General features: G+C 45.1%; 1 protein-coding gene across 8 annotated transcripts in view; it reads left to right on the top strand.

Annotated features, from left to right (window-relative positions):
* ctnnd2 (catenin delta 2) overlaps positions 1-20,171 on the top strand; it is a 1,121,748-nt gene that overhangs the window by 974,774 nt on the left and 126,803 nt on the right. For all 8 annotated transcript variants that reach the window (XM_033017096.1, XM_033017092.1, XM_033017086.1 and 5 more), the window contains one exon: positions 799-982. In XM_033017096.1, coding sequence (XP_032872987.1) covers positions 799-982 — 184 coding nt within the window. The remainder of the gene's footprint in view (positions 1-798; positions 983-20,171) is intronic.

Raw genomic sequence — 20,171 nt, 5'->3', positions numbered from 1 at the left:
GACACACACACACACACACACACACACACGCACACACACACACACACACACACACACACACCACCCCCCCCAAAAGGCGGGGGCCTGGGAAAGCGGGGGGAGCGCTGTCTGAAATTCACACGGTGCAAAGCCAAAGTGGTACAGACACACACCGCGATGAACAGGAAGGTTTAGACGGCTAGCACAGTGTACGGTAAGTCCTTTAAAAGAGGGTGGAGAAGGAGTGCAGACACTATTAAGAAGCCAGACAACTTTTAATACGCCAGAGATACACAGCTGTGAAGTTTAGTGGCCATTTAACATTACCGGTCGGTTTTCCTTGGTTCTGAAAACTCGTGCTTACGTTTTATCCCCCCAATGAGCCAATGAAAATGCCTGGTCAGCAAAGGCGATTAACTAAAACTACGACTACCTCGACTACCCATAACTACATGGTGATCCCACTACAACTGCACCTACAACTACAGGATTATCGATTTTCTCCATGGCGACCAATTTTTTTCAATTTGTGGCGACTATACTGAGGCCGCGACTAGTTCCCAGAATGCGGGAACTCCTCGCGACCATGAAGGAGACTCACCAGAGACAACCAGCGAGCATGTGCCGATCGTGTGGCGAGCGCAGAGTCTCCTGCACTCACCTAAAAAGTCGCCTATGTGGAACAGGCCATTTAGTGTTAAGGTGCAGGGATCGCTGGACTGTGTGGACTTGGTTGGCCGAAGGGCCTGTTTCCGCACTACATCTCTAAACTAAACTAAACTAAACATGACAGAAACATCAGCTTCTTTCTCTCCGTAGGTGTCCTGTGGAACCTGTCATCATGCGATGCACTAAAGATGCCAATTATCCAGGATGCCCTTGTTGTGCTCACCAATGCAATCATCATTCCACACTCTGGCTGGGATATTTCGCCTCACCAGGAAGACCGGAAAATTCAGCTCCACACATCAATGGTCCTGCGGAACGCCACTGGGTGCCTCAGGTTAGACAGCACAACCTTTACCCTTATCGTGTGTGAGATGAATGCTGCCATGCAATTAAAAATCTTCATTCTAATGTGGCTGAAACCTTTTGCAGCCAACAGTAAAGCATGTGTGCATAATGTGTGCATTAACTTGCAGTTAACCTAAGATTTAGTCCTATCACCAATCATTTACAGATGTTGGGGTTGCAGGTAAGAGGTCATCTGTGGCTAAGCAATGACGAGTCATTGGGGAAAGAACATTTTGAGTCCAACACGCAATTGAGAGTATTACTTTATGGGCAGTCACGGTGGCGCAGCGGCAGAGTTGCTGCCTTACAGCGAATGCAGCGCCGGAGACCCGGGATCGATCCTGACTACGGGTGCTGTCTGTACGGAGTTTGTACATTCTCCCCGTGACCTGCGTGGGTTTTCTCCGAGATCTTCGGTTTCCTCCCACACTCCAAGGCGTTCAGGTTTGTAGATTAATTGGCTTGGTAAATGTTTTTTTTTTAATTGTCCCTCGTGGGTGTGGGATAGTGTTAATGTGTGGGGACAATGGGATTAAACAATGGGATAGTCCCAGCCTCAACCATCTCCTCTGGCAGCTTGTTCCATACACCCACCACCCTTTGTGGGAAAAAGTTACCGCTCAGATTCCTATTAAATCTTTTCCCCTTCACCTTGACCCTATGTCCTCTGGTTCTCAATTCCCCTACTCTGGGCAAGAGACTCTGTGCATCTACCCGATCTATTCCTCTCATGATCTTATACACCTCTATAAGATCACCCCTCATCCTCCGCGCTCCAATGAATAGAGACCCAGCCTACTCAACCTCTCCCTATCGCTCACACCCTCTAGTCCTGGCAACATTTTTGTAAATCTTTTCTGAACCCTTTTAGGCTTGACAATATCTTTCCTTTCATGGTGCACAGAACTGAACACAATATTCTAGATGTGGTCTCACCAACGTCTTATACAACTGGAACATGATCTCCCAACTTCTGTACTCAATACTCTGACTGATGAAGGCCAAAGTGTCAAAACCCTTTTTGACCACCTTATCTACCTGCGACTCGACCTTCAAGGAACCATGCACATGTACACCTAGATCCCTCTGCTCTATAACACTCCCCAGAGGCCTACCATTCACTGTGTAGGCCCTGACTTGTTCGACATCCCAAAATGCAACACCTCACACTTCCCTGTATTAAATTCCATCAACCATTCCTCCGCCCACCCGGCCAATCGATCCAGATCCTGCTGCAATCTTTCACAACCATCTTCACTATCTGCAAAACCACTAACTTTTGTGTCATAAACAAACTTGCTAATCTTGCCCTGTATGTTCTCATCCAAATCATTGATGTAGATGACAAACAGTAACGGGCCCATCACCGAACCCTGAGGCACACCACTAGTCACAGGGACAAAGAGGGCTCACTTGTTAAAATGTTATATTTGGAGTTGGCCAACTTTCAGGGCATGAGAGAAAGTCTCGCTCAAGTTAACTGGAGCAGGTCGTTTGAGGGGAAAGGAACATCAGCCAAGTGGGATGTTTTTAAAAGTGTGATGACAAAAGCTCAGGATATGCACGTACCTGTTGGAGTGAAGGGCAAAGCAGACAAATGTAAGAAAGCTTCCATGACGAGATTGAGGCTTTGGTTACGAATAAAAAGGACTCATGGGACAGGTGTGGGTAGCTGGGATCAAATGTATCCCTGGAGGAGTTTCGGGAACTAAGGAGCAAAGTAAAAAAGGAAATCAGAAGGACAAAAAGGAGCCAGGAGATAGCTCTGGCAGATAGCATTAAGGACAACCCCAAGAGATTTTATAAATACATAAGGGGGAATTGGGTAACTAGAGAGAAAGAGTGGGACCTCTCAGGAGTCAAAGTGGAAAACTCTGTGTGAAGCCACAGGAGACGGTGATAGAAACATAGAAACATAGAAAATAGGTGCAGGAAGAGGCCATTCGGCCCTTCAAGCCAGCACCGCCATTCATTGTGATCATATACAATACAATACAATACAATTCAATACAATTCAATTTATTGTCATTTGGACCCCTTGAGGTCCAAACAAAATGTCGTTTCTGCAGCCATACATTACAAACAAATAGACCCAAGACACAACATAATTTACATAAACATCCATCACATTGCTGTGATGGAAGGCCAAAAAAACTTATCTCTCCACTGCACTCTCCCCCCCCGATGTCAGAGTCAAAGTCAAAGCCCCCGGCAGGCGATGGCGAATTGTCCCGTGGCCATTAAAGCCACGCCGGGTGATGCAAGGCCGCACACCGGGTCTTGATGTTAGAGCACCCGGCGCGCGCTCGCAGAGTCCCGCAGCCATTCCAAGCCGCGCGGGGCGGTGCTGTAAGGCCCCGCTCCAGGAGCTCTTCAACCCCGCAACTCGGGCGGGAGAAGTCGCCGTTGCGGGAGCCCTGAAAAGCGGACTCCCTCCAGGAACCCGCAGGCTCCCGGTGTCACTGTCCGCCAAACCAGCAGTTGCAGCCTCCGATCCTCCGGAGGTCGGGCCGCAGCAGTGTCCACCACAGCTCCACCCGCTCTGGACTCGGCCAGCTCCGCGACGGTGAGGTGAGTAGTCGGCACCACAGCCCCCGGTCTTCCTGTTGGAGGCCGCTCCTCGTTGCAGTCCCAACGACAACGGAGACCCGACAAAGAAAAGGTCGGGTGTCCCGTGCAGGGAGAGATTTAAAAGTTACCCCCACCCCCCCCCCCCCCACCCCCCCACACACATACCCCAACAAAAATAACAAAAACTACATAAAAACATAAGATATAAAATAATAAAAACGCAGACGGACTGCAGAGGCCGCTGCTGACGAGAGTCACGCCGCCCACCGACATGGCTGATCGTCCCCTATCAATAACCCGTGCCTGCCTTCTCCCCATATCCCTTGACTCCACTAGCCCCTAGAGCTCTATCTAACTGAGGGGATAGTGGAAGGGTGATGGTGGAAGGTTGCTTCTCGAACTGGAGGCCTGTGACTAGTGGTGTGCCACAGGGTTCGGTGCTGGGCCCGTTACTGTTTGTCATCTATATCAATGATTTGGATGAGAACATACACGGCAAAATTAGCAAGTTTGCTGATGATACAAAAGTGGTTTTGCAGATAGTGAAGATGGTTGTGAAAATTGCAGCAGCATCCTGATTGGCGAGGTGGACTGAGGTATGGTTGATGGATTTTAACAACGAGAAATGTGAGGTGTTGCATTTAGAGAACTCTTAACATGGGCAGGACCTACACAATGAATAGAGTCATAGAGTGATACAGCATGGAAACAGGCCCTTCGGCCAACTTGCCCACACTGGCCAACGTGTCCCAACCACACTAGTCCCAACCTCAACTACCTCCTCCGGCAGCTTGTTCCATACACCCACCACCCTTTGGGTGAAAAAGTTACCCCTCAGATTCCTATTAAATCTTTCCCCCTTCACCTTGAATCTATGTCCTCAGGTCCTCGATTCTGGGCAAGAGATTCTGTGCATCTATTCCTCTCATGATTTTATACCATGAATGTTAGGGCTCTGGGATGAGGATCCCAGGAGGATGTGGGTTTATAGATGAATTGTGGTAGAGGAATAGATCGGGTTGATGCACAGTCTGTGGCCAAGAGTAGATGAATCGAGGACCAAAGGACGTAGGTTTAAGTGAAGGGAAAAGATTTAATACGAAGGGGAAAAGATTTAATACGAATCTGAGGGGTAATTTTTTCACACAAAGGGTGGTGGGTGTATGGAACAAGCTGCCAGAGGAGGTAGTTGAGGCTGGGACTATCCCAACATTTAAGTAGCAGTTGGACAGGGACATGGATAGGACAGGTTTGGAGGGATATGGACCAAATGCTGGCAGGTGGGACTGGTGTAGCTGGGACATGTCGGCCGTTGTGGGCAAGTTTCCACACTGTATCACTCCATGACTCTCTCTCTATGACTAGAAAAATATTTCTAGATTGATGTATTTATCTTCTATAAAGGGCTGAAGAATCATTCCTCAAATTCAGCAGTTGCTGATGAATGTTTAATTAATTTTACCAAGAGGGTGAATCGTGCCAGCAATCTCCATTATTTAGGATCTATTTAGTGCTTGTCGATTTGCAGAATAAAGGTATCCTCAGTAAAAAAAAAACATGAGGAAAATAATTACTCCAAGGGCAAGTTATTTTTTTCGAAATCACAGGTAGAACTTCTATTTAAATAACAACCTTGAGATGGTCGTGATTCTTTTCTGTTGACTGAGAAATTTTTGAGGCGTAGCTCTTGTAGTTGAAGAAACAAGGCAACAAATTTGAACAAATGAAAATACAGCAATTCAATGAAGGAAAGGACATGTAATGCATTGATGCATGTTGCAGTTGCGTGTTAAACTTTTTATCACACTCTATGTTGACGGAGTTATTATGATTAATGATTTCCTATTTTTTCTTGTTTTTCATTTGGTCATTGGAGTTAGTTTCCTTTTCAGTTTGAGTTTAGTTTATTGTGGCGTGTACCGAGGTACATTGAAAACCCTTTGTTGCGTGCTAACCAGACATTGGAATGACAAGACATGATTACAATCGAGCCATTCACATTGTACAGATCGATAATAAACTGAATAATGCAAGATAAAGGCAGTAAAGTCCGATCAAAGTCTTCGATCCGATCTGAAGACTTAGTCTTCAGACTGAGGAAGGGTCTCGACCCGAAACGTCACCCATTCCTTCTCTCCAGAGATGCTGCCCATCCCGCTGAGTTACTCCAGGATTTTGTGTCTACGTTCAATTTAAACCAGCATCTGCTGTTCTTTGGAGTATTGCATACAGTTTTTGGTCTCCTAATCTGTGGAAATACATTCTTGCCATAGAGGGAGTACAGAGAAGGTTCACCAGACTGATTCTGGGATGTCAGGACTTTCATATGAAGAAAGACTGGATAGACTCGGCTTGTACTCGCTAGAATTTAGAAGATTGAGGGGGGATCTTATAGAAACTTACAAAATTCTTAAGGGGTTGGGCAGGCTAGATGCAGGAAGATTATTCCCGATGTTGGGGAAGTCCAGAACAAGGGGTCACAGTTTAAGGATAAGAGGGAAGTCCTTTAGGACTGAGATGAGAAAATCATTTTTTACACAGAGAGTGGTGAATCTCTGGAACTCTCTGCCACAGAAGGTAGTTGAGGCCAGTTCATTGGCTATATTTAAGAGGGAGTTAGATGTGGCCCTTGTGGCTAAAGGGATCAGAGGGTATGGAGTGAAGGCAGGTACAGGCTACTGAGTTGGATGAGCAGCCATGATCATATTGAATGGCGGTGCAGGCTTGAAAGGCCGAATGGCCTACTCCTGCACCTATTTTCTATGTTTCTATGTTTCCTACAAGTCCGATCAAAGATAGTCCGGGAGTCTCCAATGAGGTTGCCTGACATTTCTGGAGACTTTTAAGGGTATTCAAGACATTTCTGGGGATTTTCTCCACTTTCACATCAACTGGAAGAAGGTTCATCGCGACTTTCTCAAAGATAATGAGGCATGGGCAGTAAATGTTGTTTCTGCTTCAAATAACCATTCCTCCAGAATAAATTAAAATACATTAACTTGGTGACATTTTTAACCCCAATCTGCTGATTCAGATAATTGGCTCAGGAATGTGCAGTGTCCTAGAATGCTCCTGATAGGTGTTGGCAGGAGGAATCTGTTGCCCACCCATCACACAATGGTATTCCTCCCCTCTCATTTATTTTACAAGTTGTTGAAAATGTTCTTCATACCAAAAGGTAGAAGAATGTATTTTTGTTGTGTGCATGCTTGAGCTAAAGTCACGGAGCTTGTGCCGATACGAAGGATCACAGGGTGAAAGCAGCGTTCATTTCACATTCCATTTCAATAAATAAACATGACATTGGCACTATCTGACTGGCTCCCCACTTGTTCTGCCCAAGGGGTCTTCCATATGCAATAAGAGGAAGCCTGCTCCAAATAGATTCTCCAATATTACAACAGCAACTTGAATTTACGGTGAAAATTTAATGATGAAAATCCCACAGTGCTTCACAGCAGTAGACTAATGTGGCACGGCTGGTGAATTTGATAGTCTTTATCGTCTGTAGACAGTATGGTGCTTCCTCTGTGTTAGATGTGCTTCTAACAGCCAGTTTTCAACTATCTCTCAGGTTCTGTGCAACAATTAATCTCAGCCATTGACCCTCCCGAGACAGAGGTCATCATCCATTTTCTACCGCAGACGCCGCCAAATCATCCTCAAACACAGCAATATAAATAGGAAGCGGTGTAAAAATGAAGAGATGTGTAGCTGAGATCACGGCTTAAGTTGCGATTCTGAATCCAGTTAAACCCTGGCTAAAAACATTGGCTAGAAATCAGTATATGATCAAATTTAAGAGAGAGGATTGTTGTGCTTTAATCTGCAAATTATGGTGAAAATAAGTCCTAGAGTCATATAGCATGGATGCAGGCCCTACAGCCCACACCGGCCAACATGTTGCAACTACACTAGTCCCACCTGCCTGCGTTTGGCCCATATCCCTCCAAACCTGTCCTATCCATGCACCTGTCTAACTGTTTCTTCAAAGTTGCGATTGTCCCTGCCTTAACTAACTCCTCTGGCAGCTCATTCCATACACCCACCACCCTTTGTCTGAAAAAGTGAAAACATTGTCCCTCAGATTACTATTAAATCTTTTCATCCTCCCCTTAAACTTATGTCCTCTGGTACTTGATTCCCCTACTCTGGGCAAGAGACTCTGTGCATCTACTGATCTATTCCTCTCATGATTTTAGACACCTCTATAAAGTCACCCCTCATCCTCCTGCTCACCAAGGAATAGAGACCCAGCCTACTCAATTTTACTTCGGAGTCACGTGAGTGACTACGTGAAGAACCCGCTTCCAACGCATGCGTGTCATATCGCTACACGCATTGCACGAGTCAACAGAAGGGTGGAGGACATCCCCCAGTAACGGGAGAAGTAAAAAAGGACCAGCAAAAGGCAGGTAAGGACTCTGCATTTTTATTCACAGCAAAATGGACAGAGTGAAAAGGAAGCGGTCTGCAAAAAAGCTGCCCGAGAAACGCGTTGTAAACGTGGATGAACGGCAGAGACAGCAGCCGTCGGCTCTAGAGGCCTCGGTAGAGGAATCAGCTGTGCCAGAAATCATTCTGGCACCGACGAAACTTACTCACCGGCCGGGAGGCAAAGTTCAAACTAAAACGCACCATCTAGCAGAGCCCGACTTGGAGCAGCAGCGGGCGACCAGCCCGTATCAATATCGGACCAGGGCTGAACGGGTGCGGGAGACGGAACAAACCCGCTATGAGTGGCTGCATACGGAGCAGCCAGGAGAAACAGCTGACCGGGAACAGACGTGGACCGACAGTCAGGACCGGTGTGGCCAGCGGCGGGACGAGGAAAGCCCGCAAACCAGCACCTGTGAGTACCGGGGACGGGAACAGCTGGGTTTCAAAGAGCAGCACACTGCTGAAAGGCTGCAGGAATGGGAGCAGCCAAAAATAGCAAGTGCAGCTCAACGTACAGACCGTCTAAAGGAGCTGCTGGAGGAGCTCCTTCACAGTGGCAGTCCCATGAATGTGGAGACTAGCCACAGTGGGCAGTCAAGCCCCATATGGGTACCCCGTGAGGGACCCCCTGAAATCTCGACCTCTTCGGAGGAGAGTGGGCAGGACCCTGATGGGCCAGACCCTGATCACACAGCTTCCCATGATCCTGAATCTGCAGAAAAACATACACTGCTGGACATGGTGGCTGATTACTTCAAACCAAGTCAAACAGGGGCAGACTTGGATTCCAGGATGGCAGCCAGTATTAACTACATGTCTGGCCATCAACTCCAACAACAAATATTCACAGAGACACTGGCCAGACATCTGCCACCTGGTAACTGTGATGCATTACAAATCCCCAGTGTCAACCAATGCATTTGGAAGCATATGGGGAAGGAAATCAGGAACCATGATCTCAAAATCCAGAAAGCCTTAAAGGGGCTTACGGCAGGGATCACAGCTTACATCCGCACCCTGGACAAAACAGAGCAAACTAAAGGCCACCAAGACGCACTAGCCCTGTTCTGTAATGTACAATATGAGCTGAATAGCATGCGGAGGGCGGCTATTCAGCCAGCACTGGATCCTAAATATGCAACAATTTGCAAACAAAGAGCCGTTAAAACCCCAACCCTTTTGTTTGGGGAAGCCAAGACACTGGGGCTCATCAAAACCAGCGCAAAGGCTTATTTTGGATCACGGTACCAGCCACATGGAAGACCGAAAAGTGTGGCTTATATCAGTGGCAGTGCCAGAACCCAATATAACCCGCAGCAGCCTTCTTTTAGGGTATGGCCAGGGACGGCCACCCTGGAAGATGCGGAAGCCTAAACCTCCAGTACAACCACGAACACGAATAAAAACAAAACCCCCTTTTTTCAAAAAACAAAGAAAATAATACAACCACCAGTAACCATGGAGGTAGGTGATTGTGGTTCTTTTGTAAAAAAGGGACCCACGACGGTGGGAGGGAGGTTGCAATACTACAGTGACGAATGGTGTAAAATCACTACAGACTCGTATGTTCTAAGCAGTATTCAGGGTTATCTGATAGAATTTACTCATCCCAATAACCCCCCAGTACAACATACACCAGAAAGGCATTTCGTCCTTACAAAAACCGAACAATCTAAAGCCCACATGGAGCTACAACGATTGTATACAAAAGGTGTGATTGAGCATACTACTCATGAACAATTAAAATTTGTATCAAACATATTTATTAAAAATAAAAAAGATGGGGGTTGCAGGATTATCATTGACCTTTCAACCCTAAACACATTCGTTCAATATGTTCATTTTAAGATGGATACCTTTATCACTGCTAAAGAATTAGTATCAGCTGGTTTCTATATGACAAGCATTGACTTAAAAGATGCATACTATACAGTACCCATCAAAGGGGAACACAGACGGTAGTTAAGTGTAAATTGATACCAGAAACGAATATGGATTATCTAGGATTCACCATTAACACGGTCAATATGTTAGTAACTTTACCAATAAATAAAGCCGCAGCCCTACAGGAGGATTGCAGCGAGCTTCTTAACACCAACAGACCCTCCATTAGACGGGTAGGCCGGATAATTGGGAAGATTGTGGCTACATTCCCGGCCACACATTTTGGGCCATTACATTATCAAAATTTGCAAAGAGCAAAAATTAGAGCACTCAAATTTAACAAAGGTCATTTTGATAGACCTATGGAGCTGCCTACGGAAGCTATAATTGAACTACAGTGGTGGGAACATAGCATTAGGTATTGCTCCAACCCCATCATTATTGACAACTCGTCTATGGTATTACAAAATGGTGTATCCAAAGAAACATTTGGATATCGGCAACATAAAGGTAAGCTAAATTCAGTGGCAGACACCAGGTCACGCAAATTTAATGAAAACACGGAATGGGTGTTAAATAAAATGTATTTGCTGAAATTACAGCAAAATATGGTAGACCAGATATTGATATTTTTGCGTCCAGGTTGAATCACCAATTACCAAGGTATGTGTCCTGGGAACCAGACCCTGGGGCAGAAGCTACAGATGCTTTCTCACTGCATTGGGGGAAATGGCGTTTTTTATGCTTTTCCCCCATTCTGCATCATCAATCGGGTACAAAGGAAAATTCAACAATATTCGGCATCTGGGATTCTCATAGTACCAGATTGGCCTACTCAACCGTGGTATTCGGTCATACAGGGGATGGTGTTAGAACCATGTTCCATTATTGGACATAGCCCGAATTTATTAATTCATCCAGTAACTGGAGGGGGGCAGTCACCCATGCCATAAGACTATGGATTTGTTGATTTGTAGAGTCTGAAAGACCCACTACACGGCATGGGGCTGTCAGACAGGACGATGAATCTCATCACATCCGCACAAAGACTGTCAACACGGAAGCAGTACCTCGGACACATCAAGAAATGGGGCATATACTGCTTTGACAACAACCTAGACCAAAGGGCCAAGAATATTCCGGCCGTATTGGAATTCTTAACAAACCTCCATTATGATAAACGATTGGGCTACAGTGCCATCAATAGTGCCAGAAGTGCACTCTCCAATTATCTATCACAAGGAACGGAGCGGCACACGGTGGGAACGCACCCCCTGGTAACAAAACTTATGAGGGGCATATTCAATGCAAATCCCCCTAAAACCAGGTACTCCACAATCTGGGATGTGGGTGTCGTTTTAAACATGCTGAGGAGCTGGTAGCCCATAAACAGCATTATCACTGCAGAAACTGACCATGAAGATGGTTATGCTCATGGCGTTAGTTACTGCACAACGAGTCCAGTCATTAAGCAAACTGAGCCTGGACTACTTGATCATCTCACGAGAGAAACTGGTGTTTGTCATACATGAGTTAATAAAACAAACAGACCAGGTTCATCGGGTCAAGTGATTGAATTTATGGCATATCCATATGACGAACGTCTGTGTATAGCAATACATATCCAATTATACATGGAATATACTAAGAGCATTCGAGGTCAGGAAATGGCTTTGTTAATTTCTTACAAGAAACCGCACAAAAGGGTCACGACCCAAACTATCTCAAGGTGGCTCAAATGTGTCCTAAAGATGGCAGGAATAAACACTAATGGTTTTAAATCTCATTCCACCAGGGCTGCAGCAAAATCCGCAGCAAAAATTCTGAGGTACCCACGGACCAAATCCTCAGAATAGCAGGATGGTCATCCGAAAGGACTTTCCAAAGGTTTTATAATAAACCAGTTTTTTGGAGCCATCATCATTTTCGGAAAGCATTTTACGTTCAATATTATAATTTGCCCGAAGGGTTACAGGGCTATGATTTCAATTAATAAATGTATTTTCTCGTTATATCACACAAGTCTTTGTATAAGTGTGTCTAAAATTGCTAATGATACTCTCTCCCGATACCCAAGGCAGTTGTGAAGCATGGACTCGTTCCACGGCATGAGGTCACAGAGCTTTGAAATCTTCACGTAGTCACTCACATGACTCCGAAGTAAAATAGTAAGATTAAACGAGAACTTACCAGTTTGAAGTTTGATCTGTATTTTATGAGGAGGAACGTTGAGGGAATACGTGCCCTCCGCTCCCACCCTCCTATGATCATATCAAAACTGGTATCTCTTTGATAATCTTACTATGTTAGGTCATTGTAGTTTCTGTGACCTCACACCGCTGCTTTGAAGAATGACACGCATGCGTTGGAAGCGGGTTCTTCACGTATTCCCTCAACGTTCCTCCTCATAAAATACAGATCAAACTTCAAACTGGTAAGTTCTCGTTTAATCTTACTATCTCTCCCTATAGCTCAGACCCTCGAGTCCTGGCAATATCCTCATAAACCTTCTCTGTCCCCTTTCCAGCTTGACAACATATTTCCTATAACATGGTGCGCAGAACTGAACACAAATCCCCATTTTTAATCCAGTCCCTACCCAACTATGATGTGCATGCACACGGGGGCATGGGGAAATGCAAAGCAGCAGTAAACAATGTTGTTGACAAGGTTTAATGCCACTTCCAAACAATTAACATGCACAGGCATGGACAGATGTCATTTACCAATGTATGTTTCCATTGCTCATGTGAGGTCTGCTTCTGTGCATGAAAAAATGTAATTAAAAAGAGACAATAGTTTCTTCCCAGCAGGCAACTGAACCATCCTGCCCACACATAGATGCACAGAATCTCTTGCCCAGAGTAGGGGAATCAAGGACCAGAGGACATAGGTTCAAGGTGGCAGTGTGAACAGTGAGGAGGATGCTATGAGAATGCAGGGTGACTTGGACAAGTTGGGTGAGTGGGCAGATGCATGGCAGATGAAGTTTAATGTGGATAAATGTGAGGTTATCCACTTTGGTAGCAAAAACAGGGGCAGATTGCTATCTAAATGGCGTCAAGTTAGGAAAAAGGGAAGTACAACAGGATCTGGGGGTCCTTGTTCATCAGTCTATGAAAATAAGCATGCAGGTACAGCAGGCAGTAAAGAAAGCGAATGGCATGTTGGCCTTTATAACAAGAGGAGTCGAGTATAGAAGCAAAGAGGTCCTTCTGCAGTTGTACAGAGCCCTAATGAGACCACACCTGGAGTATTGTGTGCAGTTTTGGTCCCCTAATTTGAGGAAGGACATTCTTGCTATTGAGGGAGTGCAGCGTAGGTTCACAAGGTTAATTCCCGGGATGGCGGGACTGTCATATGCTGAGAGAATGGAGCGGCTGGGCTTGTACACTCTGGAGTTTAGAAGGATGAGAGGGATTCTTATTGAAACATGTAAGATTGTTAAGGGTTTGGACACGTTAGAGGCAGGAAACATGTTCCCGATGTTGGGGGGGTCCAGAACCAGGGGCCACAGTTTAAGAATAAGGGGTAAGACATTTAGAACGGAGACGAGGAAACACTTTTTCTCTCAGAGAGTTGTGAATCTGTGGAATTCTCTGCCTCAGAAGACAGTGGAGGCCGGTTCTCTGGATGCTTTCAAGTGAGAGCTAGATAGGGCTTTTAAAGATAGCGGAGTCAGGGGATATGGGGAGAAGGCAGGAACGGGGTACTGATTGGGGATGATCAGCCATGATCACATTGAATGGCGGTGCTGGCTCGAAGGGCCAAATGGCCTACTCCTGCACCTATTGTCTATTGTCTATTGTAAGGTGAAGGGGAAAAGAATAAATAGGAATCTGAGGGGTAACTTTTTCACACAAAGGGTGGTGAATGTATGCAACAAGCTGCCAGAGGAGGTAGCTGAGGCTGGGACTACCCCAACGTTTAAGAAACAGTTAGACAGGGTCATGAATAGGACAAGTTTGGAGGGATATGGACCAACCGAAGGCAGGTGGGACTCGTGTAGCTGGGACTTGTTGGCCTGTGTGGGCAAGTTGGGCCGAAAGGCCTGTTTCCACACTGTAGGGCCCTATGACTCTAAATAGTGAGTAGTCCTGAACTACTATCTACCTCACTGGAGACCCTTCGACTATCTTTGATCATACTTTACTGGCTTTATCATGCATTATATAATTCGACATATTTGAAATCCACATTTTGAGCGTTGGTGTTGGCGCATTTTTCCAAAATTTAAGTATGAGGTTTTTTTGCTGTTATTAAACCATAATTAAGTAGATATTTTTGAAACGTGTTTAGCTTATTCCCATCTTCCATTGATCCAAAGATAATCATTTCTGTATTAGGTTCAAGTCTTCTATTAAATAGTTTTGTAAACATTTCAAAAATTTCATTCCAGAATTTATGAAGTTTTATACAGGAGACAAAAGAGTGTGTTATAGTGGATATAATTCATATTACTGCCTTTATCATGTATCTGTACACTGGATGGCTCGATTGTGTTGTCTTTCTGCTGACTGGTTAGCACGCAACAACCGCTTTTCACCGTAGCTCGGTACACGTGACAATATACTAAATTAAAATAAACTTGAGTAACTCGGGAGGTCAAGCAGCATCTCTGGAGAAGATGGATATGTGATGTTTCGGGTTGGGACACCAGATTAAGGAAGGGTCCCGACACAAAATGTCACGATCCATATTCTTCAGAGTGTACAGGCACATCATACAAAGGGTAGCTAGTTCCTACAACCCTGTACGTCTTTGGAGCGTGGGAGGAAACCAAAGATCTCAGAGAAAACCCACACAGGTCCCGGGGAGAACGTGCGGACTCCGTACAGACAGCACCCCGTAGTCAGGGTCGTACCTGGGTCTCTGGCGCTGTAAGGCAGCAACTCTACCGCTGCGCAACCATGTCACCCCTCAGGACTATCCTCCTGCCTGATGGCGTTTGGCAGCTCTGGGACCTTGTACAAAGTGGGTACGGGCCAGATTTTTTATAACAACCCCCTGTGTCGAGCATTTGTGCCATTCCTCACAGCGATGGCCCGGCCAACTCTCATTGGTTGCTACACCTCCTTCTCCATGAGCAGCATCCTTGCTGGTTTCCATGGCCACATCAATCAACTTGACGGATTGGAAACAGAACCACAAGACATTCAACGAAGGTCTTTCTCACGAGATCGCAAATTGCACAAGTCATTAGTCTCAATTACACGAGGGCGCTTGAAGAATTAATGTAATCTTTCCATCCTCTCCTGATGATAGTCAATTGATGCCCATAGCCACCCACCCCCCAACCTCTACCTTCCACCCATCAGTGGCAGTGAGAAAGGACTTGGGTTATTTCTCACCTCTCCAGCTGCTGTATATCTTTATATTCACCCATCCAGAACTTGCGAAGCCAGCTTACTATCCGCTATTTGTCATTCTGGCAGCTTATAAATTTGTTTTCAATTGTGCCATCTCCTTGTAACTATAGTTACTGTTGTATATTTCTCCTCACACAACACATCACAAATCCCTCGGTTATCTAGTTATTCTGTTCAAACCTGTGAAGCGAATAAAATGCTGGTTTAAAACCTCAGGCTTTAAGGCACTAATGGGAAGAATTCTGACACTATAAATGTGTAATATTTAGCTCTCCTGTCATAGTTGTTGGGGCTGAAAAGCTTTCTCCATGCTCCCTTTAAATTTGTAGTTGTCAGTGCTGTCTCTAAAATCCAGCTTTAACTTATCAAAACCAACCTGGCACGGATGTGAGAATAACAGAAATGATATCTAATCCTAAACTTTAATGAAACAAACTACAAAAGAACGAACCATTGTGTAAACCAGAGAGCAGTGCAGAACTACTATCTACCACATTGGTGAACCTCGAACTACCCTTGACCAGACTTTGCTGGATTTATCTTGCACTCAACGTTATTCCCTTATCAAGTATCTATACACTGTAAAAGGCTTGATTGTAATCACGTATTGTCTTTCCGCTAACTAGATAATTTTGGTCGCCAAATTATAGGAAAGATGTCAACAAAATAGAGAGAGTACAGAGGAGATTTACTAGAATGTTGCCTGGGTTTCAGCACCTAAGTTACAGAGAAAGGTTGAACAAGTTAGGTCTTTATTCTTTGGAGCACATGAGGTTAAGGGGGGACTTGATAGAGGTCTTTAAAATGATGAGAGGGATAGACAGAGTTGACGTGGATAAGCTTTTTCCATTGAGAGTAGGGAAGATTCAAACAAGAGGACATGACTTGAGAATTAAGGGACAGAAGTTTAAGGGTAACATGAGGGGGAACTTCTTTACTCAGAGAGTGGTAGCTGTGTGGAATGAGCTTCCAGTGGAAGTGGTGGAGGCAGGTTCGATTTTATCATTTAAAAATAAATTGGATAGGTATATGGACAGGAAGCGAATGGAGGGTTATGTTCTGAGTGCAGGTAGATGGGACTAGGTGAGAATAAGTGTTCGGCACGGACTAGAAGGGCCGAGATGGCCTGTTTCCGTGCTGTAATTGTTAATTGTTATATGGTTATATAGATAGCACGCAACAAAAGCTTTTCACTGACCCTCGATACAGGGGACAATAAGCAAAACTAACAAACCAATAGTGTAGAAAAGAACTGCAGATGCTGGTTTAAATCGAAGGTAGACACAAAATGCTGGAGTAACTCAATGAGTTGGAGGGAAGGAGGAATCGCAGTGGGAGAGCAGTGGGAGAGGGTGTTGTCAGAACTCTCGTCAGAGAGAGGAGGAGAACTTCTTCAAACCTTGAGGAGATTTTGCGGTGGAGCGGACAAAACGTGTAGAAAAGAACTGCAGATGCTGGTTTAAATCAAAGGTAGACACAAAATGCTGCAGATGCTGCCTGTCCCGCTGAGTTACTCCAGCATTTTGTGTCTACCTTCGATTCCAAAGACATACAGATTTGCAGGCTAATTGACTTGGCAAAATTGTAAATTCACCCCAGTTTGTGTAGGGTAGTGCTAGTGTACAGGGTACTGGCGTGGACTCGGTGGGCCAAAAGCCCTGTTTCCGCTCTAAACTAAACTACTCATACAGAACAGGCTTTAACCCATTAACTTCAGGTTGACTCCTGCCTCCAAAGCACATTTGATTTGTCTCCTACATATGCATGGTACAAAATTACACAGGATGATATCAGTCCATACCAATTGTTGTTGCTCATGTGTGTAATGGCCCCCTGCTGAACTCTATAACATAGTCTCACAGGACTATTTTGATTACCTAGAAGTATGCCAGTCATGCACAGTGTACCAGAAGGTAGAGAGCATGGATGAGCACAGGCTGCCTTCCAACTTTAACATTTTCTGTGATGGCAATTTGACTGAAACCTAGAATATTGGCAGATTGGTGCATATTAATTTTTAGTTATAGGCAGATTTGGACAGCAGTCTCTTGCCTGTGAGAATAAGCTAGTTTGCAATTGGCAAACCCATTTAGTGTTAGTTTTTTTAGTTTAGTTTATGCCCCTGTACCACTTAGGAAACCTGAACGGAAACCTCTGGAGACTTTGCGCCCCACCCAAGGTTTCCGTGCGGTTCCCAGAGGTTTTTGTCTGTCTCCCTACCTGCTTCCACTACCTGCAACCTCCGGCAACCACCTGCAACCTCCGGGAACCGCACGGAAACCTTGGGTGGGGCGCAAAGTCTCCAGTGGTTTACGTTCAGGTTTCCTAAGTGGGACAGGGGCATTAGAGAGACAGCACGGAAACAGGCCCTTTGGGGTCCGCGCTGACCAGTGATCCCCGCACATTAACTCTATCCTACACACACTAGGGACAATTTACACATACACCAAGCCAATGAACCTACATACCTGAATGTCTTTGTGGAGTGGGAGGAAACCGAAGATCTCGGAGAAAACCCACGCAGTTCATGGAGAGAACGTGCAAACTCCGTACAGACAGCACACGTAGTCGGGATCGAACCCGGGTCTCCAGCGCTGCAAGGCAGCAACTCTACCGCTGCGCCACTGTGACCGCACACTGGCTTCATAGCTTCCCTATTGTCATTTGAGTCCGGAGTCCTTCAGCCCTGTCAATTAAGGATCCTTGGCCAATTCCCAGAGCTTAGATTCTCACCCAGTGTGCTACACGGGCACATCTGTCCACTATATTTAAACAAGCATTTCTTCCTCATATTGCTTAAATAGCAATGATGTGCATCTTAACTGGGTAATGGATAGTGAAAGGTGATATTACTGTAATCCTCTAAGTGTATTTTGCTTGAAGATAATGCATTTTATCTTACTTTATTTCTCCACACAAATCTCCTCTAAACCTCATAACTGTGAAATACATAGAATTATTCCTTTACAGTGACAATGAATTGAAGTTAAAATGTTATGGGATTTTTAACACATAGTAATGAAAAGGAAAACCACCAGTTCAAAAATAACAGTATATTGGCAATACAAAAATCTGGTTCATAAAGTGAACCTTTTCTATTTTGAAAACTGTAACACTGTGCTGCCCCTGACCTGCTCAGTTTCTCCAGCACTTTGTGTTTTTTCTATGATTCCTTTCAAGGCCATTTGAAGAACAGCAACTTATAAATGAATAAAATGTTTGCAGCGCATTTAGACTTTAGAGATACAGCATGGAAACAGGCCCTTCGGCCCGCCGGGGCCCACCTGGATGTGGAAAGGATGGGAGAGATTGCACTGGTGGGAGAGTCTAAGACCAGAGGTCATAGCCGCAGAATTAAAGGTTGCTCTTTTAGAAAGGAGCTGAGGAGGAACTTCTTTTGTCAGAGGGTGGTGAATCTGTGGAACTCATTCCCACAGAGGGCTGTGGAGGCCAAGTCAGTGGAAATTTTTAAGGCAGAGATAGACAAATTCTTGATTAGAACGGGTGTCAAGGGTTATGGTGAGAAGGCAGGATAATGGGATTAGGGTGTGGAGATCAGCCATGATTGAATGGCGGAGTGGACTCGATGGGCCGAATGGTCTAATTCTACTCCTATAGCTTGTGAATGTGTGAGTCCATGCCGGATGGAGATCTAGGAGAAGGAAGAGAAGACAGTGGTGGAGGGGGGGGGGGAGCAACATGTGCTGTCAGCCAGGGGCTACAATGTGAACCGCAACAACGGCTGTGTCAACCAGTCGGTACGGCAGCTGCTGAAGAAGGGCTCGCTGGTGCAGACCAGTGCCATCGGCAGCTATTTTTAAAGTGAAACTGGACAAAGTGCAGGAGTAACTCAGCAGGACAGGTAGCATCTCTGGAGAACACAAATAGGTGACGTTTCGGGTCGGTCTGAAGAAGTCACCTTTTCTCCATAGGGGCTACCTGACCTGCTGAGTTACAACCACATTTTGTGTCATTTCGTGTATGAACCAGCATCTGCCCATCCTTGATTCTAGCTAGTTTTAAGGTGATTCTGATCTCCATATAATCTGATTTATGTCAGGGTTTAAGGAACATAAGGGTTTAAGGAAGTCGTTGACAAATCTATTTTTCGTTTTTGAAATTGTCGCATTGCATCCTGGTTGATAGATCAGAGAATTGAAAGAGGCATCTGAAAGTGACATCTTTGATCATTTGTCAGAATGCCAAAGGAAATGTTACCCTTGGTTTTTGTGCTCAGATATCCAAAGTAGGACTTGAACCCACCATCATCTGGCTCAAAGGCAAGAGTGTGTCCACAAAGGGATTTGTTGACTTCCAAAAGGAGGTACAGAAATTGTCATGGCTAAATACTGGTGACAGGCGGACTGATTTCCAAAAGAGAACATCACATAGTCAGCTGGAAAGAACGTGGAGAAGATTTATGAGGATGTTGCCAGGACATGAAGGTCTAAGCTGTAGAGCAGGCTAGGAATGTATTCATTGGAGCGCAGGAGACAAGAGTATAAAACAGTATAAAGGTGTATAATATCATGAGAGGAATAGATAGGGTGAATGCACAGTCGTTTACCCATTGTAGGGGAATCAAGAACCAGAGGACAGAGGTTTAAGGTGAGAGGAGAAAGATTTAATAGGCACCTCAGGGGCACACTTCTTCAATTGGGGGGTGATGGGTATATGGCATGAGCTGCCAGAGGAGGAGACTGAGGCAGGTACAGTAACAACATTTAAAAGATAATTGGTTAGGTGCATGGATAGGAAAGGTTGAGATGGATATGGGCAAAGTACGTGCAAAAGGAATAAGATTACTTTTTAGTTAGATTTAGTTCTTAGGGCTAACGGGATATTGGGGAAAAAGCAGGAACGGGGTACTGATTGTGGATGATCAGCCATGATCATACTGAATGGCGGTGCTGG

The sequence above is a fragment of the Amblyraja radiata genome, chromosome 2, assembly GCF_010909765.2.
Source record: "Amblyraja radiata isolate CabotCenter1 chromosome 2, sAmbRad1.1.pri, whole genome shotgun sequence".
Classification (NCBI taxonomy): Eukaryota; Metazoa; Chordata; class Chondrichthyes; order Rajiformes; family Rajidae; genus Amblyraja; species Amblyraja radiata.
This window is presented reverse-complemented; position numbering and strand designations above follow the sequence as displayed.